This window comes from Solanum lycopersicum, chromosome 4, assembly GCF_036512215.1.
Source record: "Solanum lycopersicum chromosome 4, SLM_r2.1".
NCBI lineage: Eukaryota > Viridiplantae > Streptophyta > Magnoliopsida > Solanales > Solanaceae > Solanum > Solanum lycopersicum.
This window is the reverse complement of record NC_090803.1, coordinates 1,124,752-1,145,404: the sequence shown is the minus strand read 5'-3', so window position 1 is coordinate 1,145,404 and position 20,653 is coordinate 1,124,752. Positions and strand designations below refer to the sequence as shown.

At 33.1% G+C, this 20,653-nt stretch overlaps 2 protein-coding genes across 2 annotated transcripts; one reads left to right on the top strand and one right to left on the bottom strand.

Moving 5' to 3' along the window:
- Window positions 1-7,411: 7,411 nt before the first annotated feature.
- On the bottom strand, window positions 7,412-8,868 carry LOC101264113 (F-box/FBD/LRR-repeat protein At1g13570-like). Its single transcript, XM_004237159.2, has 3 exons — window positions 8,023-8,868; window positions 7,776-7,946; window positions 7,412-7,708 (listed from the first exon to the last, which is right to left on the bottom strand). Exons 1-3 carry the CDS (start codon window positions 8,866-8,868, stop codon window positions 7,412-7,414), a joined length of 1,314 nt encoding a protein of 437 aa, XP_004237207.2.
- Window positions 8,869-13,583: 4,715 nt separating this feature from the next.
- On the top strand, window positions 13,584-14,930 carry LOC101264417 (F-box/FBD/LRR-repeat protein At1g13570-like). The gene is made up of 3 exons (XM_004237160.4): window positions 13,584-14,213; window positions 14,298-14,462; window positions 14,625-14,930. The coding sequence occupies exons 1-3, from the start codon at window positions 13,584-13,586 to the stop codon at window positions 14,928-14,930; spliced, it is 1,101 nt and encodes a 366-aa protein (XP_004237208.4).
- Window positions 14,931-20,653: the final 5,723 nt, after the last annotated feature.

Genomic DNA, 20,653 nt, shown 5'->3' with positions numbered 1-20,653 from the left:
TTTCCACCTTTGACGATAGGTCTTGGCTCTTGAAAATGGAAAATCTCTTATGCTTAAATATTACACTATTTGTGGGCTTATTCAACCTGGAACGAGATTAATAAAGATTAATAAAAACTTGATTTGGAATTAGATTAATTAATATGTAGAGCATGTAAAATTTTCACACGAACAATTTCAGTAAATCTTTCAATTTTTTATTTACTATTTTTAACTCGATATGTTCTTAATAAATGCACAAGACTGATTATATTACTATCTTTTTCTTGATCGTACTAACAACCAGGGAAATGTAGGGCTGTTTAAAATCGAATTGAAACCGATAAGTCAAATCGATAAAAAAGTTATTATTTTATAATATTGGGTTACTGGTTTAGTGGTTTTGATAACCGTTTTGATTCTTTTTGTTATTAGGTTATCGGTTCTCAAAGGTTAAAAAGTTTTTTCTTAATGGGCTGATCGACAATCCGATAGTAAATTAAATAATTATATTTATACCATTTTGTATATAAAGTCCTCGACTTAGAGTTTAATTTCTTACTTTTCTTTTTAGTTGTCTCAAACACTTGATTATTCTACGATGTAAAAATATTTGTTTTTGAGTAAGATATAACTTATGAACTCAAGGTTTATTTGGTTTGTCACCTTATTTCTAAGTGATTTTCAATATTTTTTTCTTTTGTGTCAAATATTAACGGTTAAACCGATAACCGAACCGATAACGACCAAAAATCGATAAATGATAACCCAATATCTTAATGGTTCTATAACGGTTTAACATTTCTACAAAACGATAACCGATAAGCCAACCCAATAAACTTCAAAATCAAATCAAATCGACCGATACACAACCCTAGAAAAATGTTTTATATTATGCTAACTATTTAATAATTAATTACCTTTATGGCTTTCGATATGCTCTTATTTATTATTTGGATATTTTATGAAAGAGTTTACTTTAAAAAAAATAACTCGAGCCTATATTCTTTGTTAGGACCGTAAATAAGTAGGTGTAAACGCGGAAGCTAGCAAAGCATACCTCGAAAGACCACGAGTAAGAAGACAATGAGAAATATACCAAAAGACACAAAGATTTAACATGGTTCAGTCAATCGACCTACGTCCACAAAGGAGATGAGCAATCCACTATAAACATGAGAGTACAAAATATAGAGGGAAACAACCTCAACCAATTCACTCGGAATACATGAGAGGTTCACAAATTCTCCCTCTAACCAAAACTCTCAAAGCCCTTAAAACTACATTGTGAATGCTAATTAAGTTAGAAGGAACATGCCTCTATTTATAGAGTCCTAAATCTTTTCCTACCAAAAAAAGAATAGTCAATTCAAAACCTTTTCCTAAAAGGAAAACCTATTTATGGTAAGAAATCAGGGCAAATAAAACCCAACAAATCTCCCCCTTGGCCTGAATTTCTGACAAAATAAATTTGTTCACCTTCTTTACTTAATCTTCAACAACTTGCTTCTCCTCTCCATAATCTCCTTTACAAAATTTATGTCTCAACACAGAGAACCTCTCAGAAACAATTTCTCCAACAAAATCTTCATTACTGTCAAAAAGGTTGCGGCTAGAACTACACCCGTCAAGATGAACACCTCTTTCTAACTTGGTTCAATCATCGATTATCGAACCACTACACCTGACTCCATTATTGAATCCGGCTCTGATACCACTTTGTTGGGAAAGACAAGGCACTAACAAAGAATGTCTGACAGGATAACAGCGGATAAATACCCAAGTCTATACTTTCCCTTTTCAATTTGAACCAAGAGAAGACAAACAACCACAAGCAATATGATAGTAAGGCAGCAAGTAATTCAATCAAACAAATATAACAAGACAATAATAAACCAATCACACAAGACACCAAGATTTACGTGGAAAACCCTTCGATGTGAAGAGTAAAAAACCACGGGACCAAAAGCTCCACTATAATCACCAAGAGTTACAATATTGTTCTCCAAAATTGGCCACAAAACAAGTGCCAAACAACGAGCAACAACAAAATAAGATTGCACCAAATCCAGAGAATTAAAGGAGCAAAATCACCAATTTCGCAGCTACTATTCACGACAGCAAAACTGAAGCTGCAGGCCACCAAATCCAACTCTGTCAGTTCCTAATCAAAGATTGAGATGAAGATAATATGCTGTCCAAAAATCAGCTCAATCGGACAAGAAACGAAGCGGGAATCGCAATTTGAAGTTGGCTGTTATGGCTGAAATTTGACTGCGAAAATCTGCTCTTTTTCTCTCTTTTTGGCTGCTAAAAAACTCTCTGTATGTCTGAAAATAAGACCCTAAATAGGTTTATATTTGCCTCATAAGAATGGGCCTATGGGCAAAAATGGGTTGGTCCAAATTGGGCTTTTATTTATCCACATAGGAAGGGTTGGTCCTCAGTTAAATGGTTTAGCAGAGAGGATGAACAGAACTCTAGTTGAGAGGGTTAGATGTATGCTTTCAGATGCTAAGCTGTCAGATTCCTTTTAGGCAGAAGCACTTAATACTGCTGCTTATGTTATCAATTTATCTTCTGCTGTTGCTTTAGATGGTGATGTCCCTGGCAGAGTTTGGACTGGTAAGAATGTTTCTTATGATCATCTTAGAGTCTTTGGGTGTAAAGCCTTTGTACATGTTCCTAAGGATGAAAGGTCAAAGTTGGATGTTAAAACTAAGCAGTGTATCTTCATTGGTTATGGTCAAGATGAATTTGGCTATCGTTTCTATGATCTTGTTGAGAAGAAACTTGTTAGAAGCCGTGATGTTGTGTTCTTTGAAGACCAAACAATTGAAGATTTTGACAAAGCTGACAAGGCTGATTTTCAGACTAGTGAGAGCTTAGTTGATGTTGATCCAGTTCCTTTGACTATTGCACCGGAAGAAAATCTTCATAATGATGAAAATCAAGTTGATAATGAAGATGGTGATCATGTTCAGAATGACCGGCATGACGTTGTTGATGCTCCAGTGCAAGATGATGTGGTTGTCCAACAACCAATTATAGATGCTCCAGAGAGTTCTCTCAGACGATCTAGTAGAGAGAGAACTCCTTTATCTCGTTATTCTCCCAATGAGTATGTACTCTTGACTGACGGGGGAGAACCTGAGAGTCTTGATGAGGCCATGGAAAGTGAAGAAAAAGAAAGGTGGTTTGATGCTATGGAAGATGAGATTAAATCCTTGCATGATAATCATACCTTTGATTTGGTTAAGTTACCTAAAGACAGAAAAGCTTTGAAAAACAGGTGGGTTTTTCGGGTGAAACATGAAGATGGTAATCCAGTTCCACGGTACAAAGCTAGATTAGTTGTCAAGGGATTTAATCAGAAAAAAGGAGTTGATTTTGATGAGATATTCTCTCCAGTTGTGAAGATGTCATCCATTCGTGTGGTTCTAGGCTTGGCTGCAAGTCTAGATTTAGAGGTTGAACAAATGGATGTTAAAACTGCTTTCCTCCATGGTGACTTAGATGAAGAAATTTATATGGAGCAACCGGAAGGTTTTGAAGTCAAGGGTAAAGAGAATTATGTTTGCAAATTGAAGAAGAGCTTGTATGGTTTGAAACAACCTCCCATGCAGTGGTACAGGAAGTTTGGTTCTTTTATGAGTCAGCAGGGCTTCAAGAAGACTTCTTCAGACCATTGTGTTTTTGTGCAAAAGTTCTCTGATGGTGACTTTATTATTGTGTTGCTTTATGTTGATGACATGCTTGTTGTTGGTCATAATACTTGCAGGATTCAGAAGTTGAAGCAAGAGTTGAGTAAGTCTTTTGCTATGAAAGACTTAGGACCAGCAAGGCAGATTCTTGACATGCAGATTGTCCGTGATAGAAAGGCCAAGAAATTGGTATTATCACAAGAGAAGTACATTCAGAAAGTACTTCCCAGATTCAGCATGGATAAAGCTAAGGTTGTCAGTACACCTTTAGCTATGCACTTCAAATTGAGCACGAAACAGTGTCCTTCTAGTGATGATGAAAAGGAAGATATGAAGAAAGTTCCTTATGCTTCAACTGTTGGTCGTTTGATGTATGCGATGGTTTGTACAAGACCGGATATTGTTCACGCTGTTGGAGTTGTTAGCCGTTTTCTTTCTAATCCGGGAAGAGAACATTGGAATGCTGTGAAGTGGGTTATGAGATATCTCTGTGGCACTTCTAGTCTGAGTTTGTGTTTTGGTACAGGGAAGCCTATTCTTTGTGGTTATACTGATTCAGACATGGCTGGTGATGTTGATACTCGCAAGTCTACTTCAGGATACTTGGTTACTTTTGCAGGGGGAGCTGTGTCTTGGCAATCTAGGTTGCAAAAATGTGTTGCTCTATCTACTACAGAAGGTGAGCTTATTGCTATCGTTGAAGCTTGTAAAGAATTTCTTTGGATGAAGAGATTCTTGGGGGAACTTGATTGTGCTCAAGAGAGGTATGTGTTTTATTGTGACAATCAAAGTGCTATACATCTTGGCAAGAATTCTACGTTCCATGGTCGGTCCAAACACATTGATGTGAGATACCATTGGATTCGAGATGTGTTGGATTCTAAGTTGCTTGAGCTTGAAAAGATTCATACAAATGACAATGGTTCCGATATGATGACTAAAACTTTGCCAAGAGGGAAGTTTGAAGATTGTTGCATGGTCGCCGGATGACGGTCTCCTCCACATAGTCGTGAGGGGGAGAATTGTTGGGTTATGGGTCTTTTTTTCCTTCCTATGTGGATAAATAAAATCCCAATTTGGACCAACCCATTTTTGCCCATAGGCCCATTCTTATGAGGCAAATATAAACCTATTTAGGGTCTTATTTTCAGACATACAGAGAGTTTTTTAGCAGCCAAAAAGAGAGAAAAAGAGCAGATTTTCGCAGTCAAATTTCAGCCATAACAGCCAACTTCAAATTGCGATTCCCGCTTCATTTCTTGTCCGATTGAGCTGATTTTTGGACAGCATATTATCTTCATCTCAATCTTTGATTAGGAACTGACAGAGTTGGATTTGGTGGCCTGCAGCTTCAGTTTTGCTGTCGTGAATAGTAGCTGCGAAATTGGTGATTTTGCTCCTTTAATTCTCTGGATTTGGTGCAATCTTATTTTGTTGTTGCTCGTTGTTTGACACTTGTTTTGTGGCCAATTTTGGAGAACAATATTGTAACTCTTGGTGATTATAGTGGAGCTTTTGGTCCCGTGGTTTTTTACTCTTCACATCGAAGGGTTTTCCACGTAAATCTTGGTGTCTTGTGTGATTGGTTTATTATTGTCTTGTTATATTTGTTTGATTGAATTACTTGCTGCCTTACTATCATATTGCTTGTGGTTGTTTGTCTTCTCTTGGTTCAAATTGAAAAGGGAAAGTATAGACTTGGGTATTTATCCGCTGTTATCCTGTCAGACATTCTTTGTTAGTGTCTTGTCTTTCCCAACAAAGTGGTATCAGAGCCAGATTCAATGACGGAGTCAGGTTCAGTGGTTCGATAATCGATGATTGAACAAGGTTAGAAAGATGTGTTGATCTTGGCGGTGTAGTTCTAGCAGTAACCTTTTTTGACGGTAATGAAGATTTTGTTGAAGAAATTGTTTCTGAGAGGTTCTCTGTGTTGAGACATAAATTTTGAAAAGGAGATTATGGAGAGGAGAAGCAAGTTGTTGAAGATTAAGTCAAGAAGGTGGACACATTTATTTTGTCAGAAATTCAGGCCAAGGGGGAGATTTGTTGGGTTTTATTTGCCCTGATTTCTTACCATAAATAGGTTTTCCTTTTAGGAAAAGGTTTTGAATTGACTATTCTTTTTTTGGTAGGAAAAAGTTTAGGACTCTATAAATAGAGGCATGTTCCTTCTAACTTAATTAGCATTCACAATGTAGTTTTCTAACATTATCTTCAACCCATTGTCTAATATAGCCACAAACCTGCAGATGCTCAAATTCCCATTCTTCATCATTCAAAGACTGAGGCTTATTAGAAGCAAACACAGGTAAATGCATCTTCTTGACAAATAGAAGATCTTTCATCTTGCCTTTCCAAATATGATAGTTACTACCAGTTAAGCACACCATTTTACTCATATTTGCCTCCATCATTCAAAATGACAATCAACAATAACCAATGCTCTGATACCACTTGTTAGAACCGTAAATAAGCAGGTGTAAACGCGGAAGCTAGTAAAGCAAACCTCGAAAGACCACGAGTAAGAAGACAACGAGAAATATACCAAAAGACACAAAGATTTAACGTGGTTCGGTCAATCGACCTACGTCCACAAAGGAGATGAGCAATCCACTATAAACATGAGAGTACAAAATACAGAGGGAAACAACCTCAACCAATTCACTCGGAATACATGAGAGGTTCACAAATTCTCCCTCTAACCAAAACTCTCAAAGCCCTTAAAACTACATTGTGAATGCTAATTAAGTTAGAAGGAACATGCCTCTATTTATAGAGTCCTAAACTTTTTCCTACAAAAAAAGAATGGTCAATTCAAAAATTTTTCCTAAAAGGAAAACCTATTTATGGTAAGAAATCAGGGCAAATAAAACCCAACATTCTTGTCATCACCTCTACGTCCTCTGATATAATTCTAAGAATTTCCTAGTGTTTTAAATATCAATATGCAAATTCTCAAACATGATTCTACTCTACGATCATAAGGTCTTCGAAGCAATCCTTTTCAAAGACTCAAACACAAAATTCTTGAATGTTCTTCATCAAAGTTAGGATCTTTATTTGTGTTTTGAAAGAGACTAAGGTATGTAAGACTATCCCTTCACGTGGAAACATTGTTGTTATTTTTTTATGTTACATAAGTTTTTCAAACCCTATGAATTTCTCTTCATTATCAAACTAGGGTTATGATGTAGAATTTATATTGAAATATATAGAAATTATTTTATTTTCGAAGTTCAAGAATCTTAGTTTAGATAAAAAAAATATTTTTGCAAAAACCTAAATAAATTGACCATACAAATACTATTTACAATTTAAATCTTAACACATATATTTGATTGATATATATATATATATATATATATATATTTGTTTGTTCTTATTATCATCGACAAGGAACAATTAACACAAATTGTTCATGTGCAACCTCTTGTAAACTTTGAAAAGATAATCATGCAGTAGCTTCAAGAAAGAAAAACTCAATAACTTTATAGAATGGTTCAATAGTACGGAGGAAAACATTTTTAATCATCCCATATTCGATTGATCAAAATATTTATAAAAAAAACAAACAAGTTTCTTCAAATGATAATATGAGAAAAAGGACTTCACTTGTTGAGGTGGGGAAAATTAGTTCCACAAGTGACATTCCATATCGATGATGTCTTTTCCACCCCCAAACAACACAACACATTTTTCAGAAGAAAATCAATTTGTAACTTGCATTAAAAATTAAAATTGACTATTGCTCGAAGTGATGCCCTTTGAAATGTGTTGATCTGCATCAGTATCTCAACTAATGTTTGAGGAGATTCAGGCCCAATGTAGAATGGCGAGATCATCATCTTTTCCAACACCGGAGATTTGGCCAACAGAAGCTTGATAAATTTCATTTCAGTCTTCGTGCCCCTAATATCTATCAAGCTGACATTGGTAAGCCGATTCAACTTTATGCCTGAATCATACTCAGCTTTCAAAAGTTCAAGAGAAGTACGATCATCTCCTCGTTCGTTATTAATTGCCTGAGGAAAATGAATAAACTAAAACGTCAGGGGCGAGAGGAAAAGGAAAATGAAAAAATTTAGTTACCTGAATAATAATGACGATTTCTTCCAAATTTGGGGAGCTTTTAATCAAGCAAAGAAGAAAGCGGATTTCCTCTAGTCCAGTTAGACATAGGTCGAATAGGTAAATCTTTGTTAGATTGAGAAGAGGCATGGGAAGCGTCGTTGGGATTTCATCTATTCCTGCAATCAGCGTCTTCCAAAATGCAAACAACGATATCAGGGAATGTCAATGAACATGAAAAATACTAATTTTTAGATGTACAACTTACCTTGATTATGAAATGATCCAATCGGAGATTCTTAATAGCAGGTAAGGAACCAAAAAACTCGCGAAGATCACATGTTCCTCTCTCCACAAAATCGCGATTTACATCAAGTGATTCCACGGGACCATGATTCAGACTCTCCGCCATAATTGACACATCAGCAAGTAATGGGGTATTCTTGAAACATATAGAGATTATTTTGCTTCCAATGTTCAAGAATTTTAGGTTAGGAGCATTAAATTGAATATAGCTCAAAGGGTTTGAGATATCCAGCTCTACGTCCTCAACTAGTGAGCAACGAGATATTAAAATCTCAAGATGTTCTTCAGAAATAGAAACATTAAATAGTCGTAAAGAGAGAAGTTGACCAAATGCCCGAAAGGTAGTTGGGAGATTGATTACACAATACTCAAGTGTCAACTGTCTCATTTTTGGACTTGTGAAAACAGAAGAGGGCAATTTGTACTTCTCCCCATTAGGAAGTTCAAGAAAGAGAGACTCGATTTCATTCCTTGACAGGAAAAATATCAAGTTGTCTAACTCAGGTAAGTATTTTGAATTGGGAATGGAGATTCGACACTCTCTAATTGGTCCTTGCCTAAATGAAAATAGGTGAAGGAGAATCCTACCTAGCTTAACTCTAACTTCATGAGTCGGTAGATCTTTCCAGAGTGATTCATCAAGAGTAAGCTTTGTAATTTTGACCCAATCATACCTCCATTTTCTCGACAAAATACTGGTCCTAACAGCATCTCGCAGAGGCAAACGCGTAAGAATATCATCAATTGCATTGATTGGAAGGCTGCTGATACGATCGGAAGATCTTCTGCTTGCCACTTCTTCCGCCATTTTAGGAATCTGGATACACACAAGAAATAAACCATGTTGTGAAAACAAACTAACACTTATAATGATAATGATATACAAATATAGAATAAATAAAAATTTCTAAATACAATTCAATCACTAAAAATTCTATATGTCAAATCCTTTCTCAGATGTGATGCCTTAGTCCTCAAAAGGTGCATTCAATCTTCAAAATACCAAAGGCATCATTTGTTTTCTTTAAGATCAAGATGTCTGAATCTAAATTCAGATACTAAATCTAAACATTGAATGATTAAGATGGTTTGTTATTAAACATCTGAATATATAATTTTTGTTAATATGTAAATACAATAAGTATTATAATTCAAGTAATATAGTAGTTAAATATTACATTAACAAAATATTAGGAAAAAAATGCCGGTCTTTGATAAACGATAAGATAATTAAATTATAAATTCATATTTTAAAATTGATAAAAATAAAATGGAACTATATATATATATATATATATATATATATATATATAAAATTTATAATGATAAAAGTAATTGCTAGAAAACAATGTAGCCATCTTCTTTTTCTTTTATGACAAAAACACATATTTATGAAGTTGTTTTACACTTCAGTCAAAAAAAAAAATTCTACTACAAATTTTATCATTTTTTGATAAACACGCCGTAATAACAAAAATTAAAAATTTTAGAAAAATAATTTGGATAACAAATAAAATTGGAGAATAAGAGAGAATCGAATTGTTTTTTGAAGAAAAAAAATATGAAGCACAATTTTTTCCACAAAGAAAAGTGTCTGTAAAAGGGTCTGAATGAAAATAAGACCCTATCACAGATCTGATTTGTTCAGACCCTTTGAGACCATCAAGAGATTCTTAAGTAAAAAAACTAAACACACTTAATGATCTAATATCTAAACAACTCGAATCCAGGTCTCTACTAATTGCAAACAACCGATGCCTAAATATCCTATCACTTATACATAAAACAAGTTTGCATACCGATTAGATCGAAAGAGAAAGTAAAGTAAAACATAGCAATTTTGATTTAGGAAGTGTTAAATATAACATTGAATTATTTCACATCATTCATTTTAGGAAAAATGTTAAACATACATGTGAGTTATTTAAGATGAATCATTTTATGAAAAAATGTTAGATATATCTTTGAATTATTTGAAATGATTCATTCTAGAGACAAACAAGGTTATAGTCCGCTCACCACTTGGAGATGAAGACTTGCTTCCACCGGAGATAAGGGAATCTTTGTCTTTCTGTGTGTCCTGTGTCCTTCTTGTCTTATAAAGAGCCTTATATATAGGCATGAACTAGGGTTTCAGGGTATTTTGGGCTCCAAATAACTTTAGAAGACCTTGGGCTTGAGTTACGTGAATTGAGCTCGTTATATCAGCTTACAGACTGGCCCAAGTATAAGTTGGACTTCATTTAAGTCATTTAATTTAATTTAAATATTAATCCAACTATATTACCAATATTTTGACTTGGTTAGCAAATCATGAATTTAAAATTTAATATAAAACATAATATTATTCATCAATAAGACTTCACTATATACAAATACCCCCTATTTCGAGGTTCGTTGCGGTGTTCAACTTGTTGAACCTTTTAAAACAAGGCTTAAAGTATTTGTGAAACAAATTTATATTTTTATGTAGTTTAACTTCCGTGTAACATTTCAAACTTCATAAAAAAAAGTGACTGTGGATATGTTAAAGTTATCCAGATTAAAACATACCCTAGTTTTTCTAACAATTGTCTCTAATTTGCAAGAGATTGATTGGTTGACTTCGTTCATTTGCCAACTCATTTTTGGTTTGAAGTGTTTCTAACTTATGGATAATTATAGTATGATATTTCTCTCATTTAATAATTTTATTCGAATTACCTACTATAAATTGACTGTCAATTCTAAGAGCACGAATTGCACCTACAAGCTTATTGTTGAACGCCCTTACAATAGGTCCTCCTCAAACTTTGCTTGATCACTTGAACAAAATGTAAGAAATTCGAATCCTCATTATGTAAGTCTAGCCTTGTTAGGAGATATTTTCATACATATAGGATGTATGTATAGGAGATTAATTTTAATTAAAATTTGTCATAGAGCCATGTTTTGTTTGAAAGACTTTCTATGATGGTTATTATATGAAAAGTTTGAGGATAAGACAATTGAAGTTCCATATGTAAAGACCTTAGAGCAGTATGTTCTAACTAAGGTTGTATCCAGATAAGCATTTAACTCACTTGTCGAGATAGACATACATGATATTTATGCTCCATCTTGAGGGAGAGTATTAGCATTAGCAATGAAAATCAGTTACATTATTTAATGAGTAGATTTGTTCTCAATCAATTAGGATATCTTGTGGGATTGTATAGCATATTATTTGTGATTATTGTAGCATATTCTTTGGGATTGTAAATTTCTTTTCATATCTTTGTAATTCTATGTCATGTATAGCTAATCATAATGAGAGTATCTTCTTCCACTCATTTTTACTGTAACTAATCAACAATGAACTATTTAAACTAAATATAAGGTCATGCAGTATCTGAGGCTGAACTATGAGAGATACTAATAACCGACATACTTAGTCCTAGCTAAACGAAGTCCAACATGCACCCCAACCATGGGAGGACGCTCTGGACCTTGGACGATCATTGTCTAACATAGATTCAGTATGTTAATGTCCATAAAGGACTAATTAAGGTGTCAACTCTGGTCTGAGGGGTGACCCTTAAAATCCATAGTGTCATGTAATTTTGGGACTGAGAGATTGCAAAATTACACGAAGATCATGAAGAAATAGGCATTACATGACACAAGGGCAAATTAGTCATTACTAATTTAATCAAGTTAGTTAAAGTTGTTAAGTGTAGTTAGTTAGAAGTTTGTTAGGAAGTTAGTTAGGAAAACAATGTATGTACTACATCAAGTAACAATACAATTCATTCAGTTTGTATTTTCATTTTTACTCAATAAACTTCTTCTCTCTTTTCCTTCTTGTTGAAGCTTCCTCTAATGGTTGTTAATGGAAGTTTAGAGAAGTTGTTAATAGATTTTATCAGATCATCTCCTCCTTCTTTATTAATTGCCTGAGGAAAGATAACAAAATGAGAAAACAAACATTTAATTGAAAAGGAAAAGGAGATAAGAAGTTGTTAAAATTACCTGATTAATAATGACAATTATTTCTTCCAAATATGGAGAGCTTTTTATCGAGCACAGAAGACAGCGGATTTCATGTAGATCATTAAGACAAATATCAAATAGGTAAATTTTTCTAAGATTGACAAGAGGCATGGGAAGCTTCTCCGGGATTCCATCTATTATTCCTGTGATCGGTATCTTCCAAGGCAAACAATATGAAATCAGGACACAAAGAATTTAATGTCAACGAACATGAACAATATTAATTTCATGAACAATATTAATTTCAATATAGTTCAAAGGGTCTGCGATATCCAGCTCAATGTCATCAAGCATTGGGCAACGAGAGATTAAATTCTCAAGAGATTTGTCAGAAATAGCAACGTTAAGCAATTGCAAGCGAATAAGCTTATTAAATGCTTGAAAGGTAGGTGGAGGATTGACAGTACAATAGTGGAAGAGTTGAATGCCTCATCTTCGAACATGTGAAAACTGAAGAAGGCAGTTTGTACTTTTCTCCCTTTGAAAGTTCAAGCACGAGTTGCTCAAGCTCATTCCTTGACATGAAAAATATCAATTTGTCAATATCGCGGATGTGTATTGGTTAACAAAAGAGTTCAGAATGAACAAGCTACATATTCCAGTTGACGATACAACATGTTGTATGTGTGATGATAACAAAGTGGAATCCTAGCGGCATCTAATTTTTGAATGTAGATGGACAACAACGGAGCAAGAAGATCTGGAAATTAAGATGGTCAAGATGTATAATGCATAAGGAACAGTGAATTTGTCACGAGTGCTCTTTATGTGTAAACTTCAAAGATTTTTTTTAGAAGTTTTACCTTTTTCGAAGTAATTAATTGAGAGCATAGTAGATAAAAATAAATTATTTTTTCTTGATTTATCAAAATAGACAATTAATTAGAGACAAATGCAATAATATTTTCTCGATTCAATAAATTTAACAAGTAAACTGAAACAACTTCTTTTTTTTTTTGTATAAAGGTCAAGTAATATGAATAGGAGGGACTAATATATATCAAATGATTTTTTTTAAAAAAAAGCAAATTAATGCTCGAGTTAATTACTCCCTCTTTCCCATTTTTTGTTTTACATATAATATCCTCAATTAATTATTTTTCTTTAAAAAAAGTAAAACCTCTCTTAGTAAATTGATTTTGAAATTCTATCGGTTAACACCGGTAAATAAATAGTCATTTTGCTTATTGAGATGGATTCTGTGAATGCAGTTATCTAAGTACTAAATTCACTTTGATTTTTATTAAGTCTTGCGGGAATTAAAAGATTTTGGGAAGATCAACAAAATGTCTTTTGAATAACTCAAAGAAAAGTGTCTATTTGTTACTCCTACTAGTAATACAACTATTTATAGACCTCTAAATTCATCTTTAATCAAATACATGGAAAAAATATTTGAGTGAAAAAAAATCAAATATGAGTCGATGTGGTAGAAGAATGGTATCAAGTGATCAAAGTAAGTCTATTATTTGTGACTTACCAATTGATATACAGCATAGAATACTAGAACTTATGCCGATTAAATATGCTGCGAGAACGAGCATCTTATCAAAGCAATGGAGTCAGTTATGGTACACACTGCCACATCTGTTGTTTGATCATATGTTTTTCCAGCATGTATCTAATTACGCTGGTGGAATAATCCGTAAGATTCTAATGCAACATACTGGACCTATTTTGGGATTTCATCTCGTCTCTGAGACACGCAAACTATCTCAGTCGTATGTGGATCGATGCATCGTGTTAGTAGCAAATCATGTTATTCAGAAGCTCACTCTTGATATGGCAAATGATGAATTATATACGTTGCCTGTTAGCGTATTTACTTGTGCAGCGTTGACACATTTGAAGTTATCGAGGTGTATTGTTAAGTTTCCTGATAGTAACCGATTTCCTAAACTTGTTGGTCTTCAGTTAGAAGAAGTTGAAATTGACAGGCCAAAACAGACTACTCTTATTCTGCCAATGCTTGAGACGTTGGAGTTGAAATATTGTGATGATGTTGATTATGTTCGTATTGTTTCTCTGAAGCTTGTGAACTTGTCTGTGCTTAGTACCTATGCAATAACATTTCAGTGTTTTAATGTGAACCCGATATTTAGAAAGATTAAGCACCTCTGTTTGGATGGATCATCCTTAAAGGTGAGAATATCGCGTTCTGTTTTGTTTTCAATTTGCTTTGTTTTAATTTTTGATATAGTGATTAATCATTTATTGCTCTTACAGAAATTAGGGTCGGTTTGTCCGTCAGATAGGCTTGACGTATCTCTAAACTTGCAAAGCCTGAAGATTTGTGATTTGAAGATTTCTGTTAAACGTATTATGTGTGCACTTTGCCTACTGCGGAATTCTCCTAACCTTGTTGAACTTGACATAGATGAAGTTGTAAAGGTAAGACGTACCTCGACTACTACAAGTTCAATTCTCTATATAGACAGCTCCGGGGTTTTAACGTTATCTGTTTTCAGTTGTGCGACAATAACCCTTGGGAATTTCTCGTATATTAAATACTTGTACATGTATACACTTAACTTGTGCGCCACATTTGTTTAGGTTGATAAAACAGTGTATCACACAATAGAACTGTTTGATTACTTGTCTAAAGCAGAAAAAAAAGTGAGTGAAGCTCTGAAGCTGATTCGAACAGTGAGGATAGGTAAATTCAAGGGTACAGTTACTGAAATGTACTTGGTACAAGTCATCCTAGCTCATTCTTCGAAGCTTGAGAGGATGATCGTTCAACAGAAAATGCAAAAATTTGAGAGGTCTGATGAAATTTTGAAGGAGTTGAAATGCTACCATCGAGCATCACCAAGTGCAGAAATCAAGTACTCTAAGACTGATTCAAGTGCGTGTTAAGTGAAATGATTTCATATTTGAACCTACATATTGAATCTGCAGTGCAGATCTATCGCAGAATTTGTGGTATTTTATTTTTTGCTTTTCTAGTATTGGTTGGTTAGTTTGAACTTTCACTGTCTGTGGATGGTTAACTTGTTACCAATTAAGTCTTCAGTATTTAAAGTTGAATCGTGGTACATCACGAAACATTTCTCTTAAGTATTATTTTGAAAGCAAACCAAAGACCTTAGCTTACGGATCAATTGGGATCATCCCTCTTGTAGGGCTACAATTGATTCCAATTCCAATAACATGCTTAAACGAATCAACGAGCAAAGCGCACTCTACCTTAGATTCACCACTGACTTCATAAGCCAGAAATGCTAATGCCTCTTCTTCGAGAGTTTTTGCCGTGATTGCATCACTTCACTCAGGGACAAAGCATGAGATATTTGTTAGCTTGATCAGTTGAAGTTTGCTTGAGAAAAACTTCTTGTGATTATACAGAGTTTTTGACAAAAATTATATCAACAAAATACAAACTTGATTATATCTTATTTCATGTCTGATCCCTTTTATAGTCATTACTAGTTTTCGAAATGTGCGTTGCACGTTTGTCCAATACAATTATTATAAAGTTGAATTATTATATAGAAAATGTTGAAATTAGAGATATTAATTTTATCAATTTATATTTTATTCATTAATAAAATTTATAATAATCGAATAGTACATTGACCATCAAGCAAGAAATATGAAAAAATAATTATATTACTATAGCATCTAATAATATGAATATATCTATATGACTAAATACACAAATATGTAGCTACTTAAAGAAACTATATTAGTAAGGAAAGATAAAAGTAAATATATATTATAAAAGTACATTTAAAAACGAATTTAAATGTCATAAATTATTAATTTCAGCACTAATAAAAATAGACTTATAACATTCATAATTTCATAGAAGATTATACTAAAGAACTATAATTGATAAAGAATACAAAAAAAATTAAACAGATAAGAATAAATACAACATTCTATCCTTCTCAAGACTTTTATTATAACAATATATATAGTAAAAAGAAATTCACAAGTAGTAGAGTTTTTTTTTTCTCCCGTAACAAAAAAAAACAATCTAAAATGGTAAAGATAAAATTTATGATGCAAAATATCATTCTAATGAGGATCAACAAATATTAATATTTCAAAACAAAAAAAAAGAGTACCTGAAAATTGCCTAATGATTATCAACACGAGGCAAGTGGTAAAGAAAAAATATTTTTTCATGATACATATATAGCTAAAGATTCATTGGATAAGATGAAAAGGTGAAGAGTTGTTTAAGTTAATTTTCACAAGTTAAGTGATCTTAGACATGGAATAGAGGAAAGGTGATTGTTTTTACTAATAATTCAATACATTAATTATACTAACTAAAGAGAGAGGATAACAAATTTAATAATTTAACCACATTAATTATAGAGAAAGAATAGATAACTTTTATTTTTTAAAAAAAGTAATTTTTAACAATTTCTTATGAAATAATTTCTAACAATTTTCTATAAAATATTTTTGTCTTTCAAAGTTTGACTTTACACCTTCTTATTTTTAGTATTTAGTATAATATAATATAATTATTACTTAGTATGTAAATAATTAGAATTTAAACCATTGTGTCTAGATGCATGTATTTAAATATGATTATTTAATATTAAATTAATTATATATTAAATATTTAATTTAATTTAGGAATAAAATAAGGGAAAAATAGTAATTCAACTTTTAAGTTAGGAGCTTCCCACTTATAATAATATATGATTTTTGTAGCTATATATTGGTTTCATTTTCCTTAAGATCTGCAATTGAGATTCATGGTGTAGTTTCTCGTTAATTCAACTAAGCATTACTGTGTAAATTCATTTAATTCCAATGGTTTTCTGCAACATCAATCGGAAACTGTTTCATATGTCCAAATGTACTCGAGCCAAAAATTATTCAAGATATTTTTCAGTTTGTATGTTTTTCATGTTATTGCTCATTACACTACCGTTTAATATGATTCATATCATTTGTAATACTTTTATGAGATACATGTGCAACACACGTGTCCAGATACCAGTCTATTATACATATTGTTTTTATTTTTACCTCTATATTACGGTTACAAAAAAGGAGTGTAGACTAAACTCTAGCTTTAGATTTACAAAAATGAAGCGCAGACTAAACATAGCTTTCAATTTATGAAATCTTATAACCTTCTTTTTCATAACTCTACATATTTATTTGATTACTATTTGTTGTCTATTTACTTAGTTGAGGGGATATATTTATTCACCCTTCTATCTCCGCTTAGTAGCCACATTAGCGGCTCCTCATTTTAGGGCGGCCTATTTCTTTTGACTATATAATTGTGCGATTTTTGGGAATTTAAAACCCGATTTCCTCCATAATTCTACAATCCAAATGGCATGTAAGTTTTCATATCTATACCTTTTTTATGGTTGGAGGGGCGATGGTACGATAAGCTTCAAAAGAAACTAGGGTAAACCAATAAGATCATATATAGTGCTTAAAATGGAATGGGATGTGACTTCCCTAAGTTAATTGAGGGGATTATTTATTCTCTCTTCCTTCTCTGCTTAATAGCCACATTAGGAGCCCTCTGGATAATTTTAGAGCAGCCTATTTCCTTTGGCTATTGTAATGACCCACTAGTTCATTTTTGATAATTTCGAACTATTCATTGACTTTAGTTAATTAGTTGATGTGTAATTGTGGATAATTGAATTAATCGATAGTTAAAGGATTAAAGTGATCATTTATTAAAATCATATACAATTTGTTTCATATAATTAATTTTAGTTAATAAAATTTATCACTTTAAATACCTAATTATTTTATTTAAAAAAAAAAGAAATAAGGGCCAAAAACCCTAATATTGAAACTTGAAATAGATATTGACGGAAAAAGGAAAAGGGATAACTTTCCGAGGAGAACGTCACAACTCCCACACAATCAAAGTGGCGGCTAAATTGCATCGGGTAATTAAGAACATTTGAAACACTAAATTGAATTATAGAGGTTATATTATTATTATTAGTTTATTATTATAATGGGTTAGGAAAGAAAGTTGAGAATTTGAATGATGCAAAACCAAATTTGGTACCTATACGTGGACATAAAGATCTTGGTGGCCATAGTAATGATCGCCACATGTTGTAAAGTTATCATTATGACGGATTGATTATTTTGCTTTATATTTTTATACAGTGGTTCATTGTTCAGGTTAAGTAGCTATAACCTAATTTTTGGTTTCACAAACTGTTTTTAGTTATCCAATTATGATTCATATTTTTGATATATTAGTGTAAGTTATTAAGTAACAAGCATATTATATTATTGGGGTTGTAGTGTTTGAAAAGTTACGATTTAATTTTAGATTTGAAATTTAGGAAATATGAGATTTAATTTATTGATTGGAATCAAGACTTGAAAATTTTATCTATATCCTTATATTGGCAATTTTAGATATGCTCATATTATATTATTATTATAGAAACAAGTTGTGGAAAAATGGTTGTTAGCAGTGTCTTTGGAGAGAAAATATTAGTGGGAAAGTATGGCATAATAATTGTATGTTGGAGGCGTAATGATTGGCCATGTTAAATAGCTTTTAATTAATTATATATAGTATTACTCTCAGCATAGGATATGTTTTCCTCCTTTGTTCGTCTGTCACTGGTTTCGTAACCAGTGGCGTCATATTTTAATAATTATAATTTAGTTAATGTATATATATATAAAAAAAATTAAAGTTGGATACATTAAGATACATATTAAGCATTAGATGTAGGGTATTATGTGAATACCATTGGAATTATGCTATTGAAAATAATTTGGGAACTTAATCCTAGGCTTGAAACTTGGGAACTTGATTATAGAGTTGGTTGTTGTTAGTTTTAAAATCTTATTGTGATTATTAATGTGAATAGATTGCTTTGAGTTGGAAGTTCAACGAAAGGGAAAGACTCAAGTCCCAGAGTGAGTTCTTGATTGATTGAGGCAAGTGATTTCTAAACTATTGTTAAGTGTATGAAATACGTGTATTTTCTTGTGGTATATGCTTGGGAGTAACGGGACTTGGTACTGAGTTGATTTGTCCACACTGATTAATTCTAATGATGAAAAAAGAGGGTAATAAAAGGTAATGTAAATAATTATTTGTGCGTGATGTGTTGATAATGGAGAGTGATTTGAAAGGCTTCTTGAATCATTGTTGATGTTGTTGTGAATTGTGTTGTGTTATGAAAATGGTCATATCCTCTTTATTTGTGTGGACATGTCATTTGCATTATTTTAAGACATGGTTGTGACAAGTGTTATGTGCATTGAGAAATAATGAGAATTTAAAAAGGATGTATCATTTCGAGGGACGTATCGCCCGCCGCGATGGATACTATATTTCGAGGGACGTATCGCGCGCCACGATGGTTACTATTATCGAGGGGTCGTGTCGTGCGCCGCGACAGATGCATGGACAGATATGTCCCCATGGGTCCCGGACTGAGAGACAGCGGGTGTGTATCACTAGGTCAGGCATGCATCATTATAATTGACATTGCATTCCATTGCATTGCACATACTTATCATTAGTGAACTTGATATCGTGTTTTGCTGATCTTCTGATTGTCTTTCTATGGAACTTGTGATTGATCAATATTGAGCTTGTTATTGCGGATATATAGTTTGTTGAAGTGTTTTTGTTGAGGATATGTAATTTGTCTAAGTGTTGTTGTTGAGATACGTGCTATGTAAACTGTGAGTTGTTAGGTTGGGTTGATTTCAATGCAAGTTATAGTTGTGGAGGTTCGGTTGGGGTTGGTAGGAATACTCGTATTTCATCCCCTTAGCTTGTGTTTAGAGGTTTACTTGCTGAGTACCGTGTGGTTTGGTACTCACCCCTTGCTTCTACAATTTTTTGTAGGTTATGAGCGTGAATTTTTGTTGTACTTGTCACTCTCTTCTTTTTCGAGGCTTCTTGGAGATTCGTGAGGTAGCTGTTTCCATCTCAGCAGACTTTCTTCTCCATAATTATGATCTTGTTCTATTCTAGAAACAAGTTCATTTGAGACTTGAGTTTATCTTTTGAATCAATTGTAATACTATAAAGGCTTGTACACGTGACAACCAGGTTTTGGGGTATAAATTAGCTTATTGAAAAAAAAATTCCGCATATTATTGTAATTGTTGAGTTTTAGGCTGACTTGTCTTGGTAGGATAAGACGAGTGTCATCACGTCCATTTTTGGGTCGTGACAGCTATATAAATAATAGAATCGTGCGGCTCTTGGGAATTTAAAACCCGTTTTCCTCCATAAATTCTCCGATCCAAATGGAAAATAAGTTGATATATACCTTTTTCTTGTTTGAGGGGTAACAGTACGATAAACTATCAAAGAAACTAGGGCAAACCAATCAAATCATGACATTGTAGGTGCTTGCAATGGGATGGATATGACTTCCCTCAGTTAGTAATTGAGGGGATTTGTTTATTCACTCTTCCTTCCCCCGCTTAGTAGCCACGTTTCTTAAAAGCAAATGATAGGATCTTTTTTTATTTGTTTGAGGCAAAAATCGTGTTTTATTCAAAATCCAAAACAAATTACACATCCTGACACTTCCGTTGGCATGGCCCAACCCACACAGCCCAAATTTGAAAAGAAAACAACTGAAAAG

Bases quoted from the DNA above. Each gene is read 5' to 3' on its own strand.
- LOC101264113 (XM_004237159.2), bottom strand. From the start codon at position 8,868: ATGGCGGAAGAAGTGGCAAGCAGAAGATCTTCCGATCGTATCAGCAGC. The intron at 7,947-8,022 runs GTAAGTTGTACA...GCATTTTGGAAG, and splicing joins TGGATCATTTCATAATCAAG to ACGCTGATTGCAGGAATAGA. The intron at 7,709-7,775 runs GTAACTAAATTT...CATTTTCCTCAG, and splicing joins AAATCGTCATTATTATTCAG to GCAATTAATAACGAACGAGG.
- LOC101264417 (XM_004237160.4), top strand. From the start codon at position 13,584: ATGCCGATTAAATATGCTGCGAGAACGAGCATCTTATCAAAGCAATGG. The intron at 14,214-14,297 runs GTGAGAATATCG...TTGCTCTTACAG, and splicing joins TGGATGGATCATCCTTAAAG to AAATTAGGGTCGGTTTGTCC. The intron at 14,463-14,624 runs GTAAGACGTACC...ACATTTGTTTAG, and splicing joins ACATAGATGAAGTTGTAAAG to GTTGATAAAACAGTGTATCA.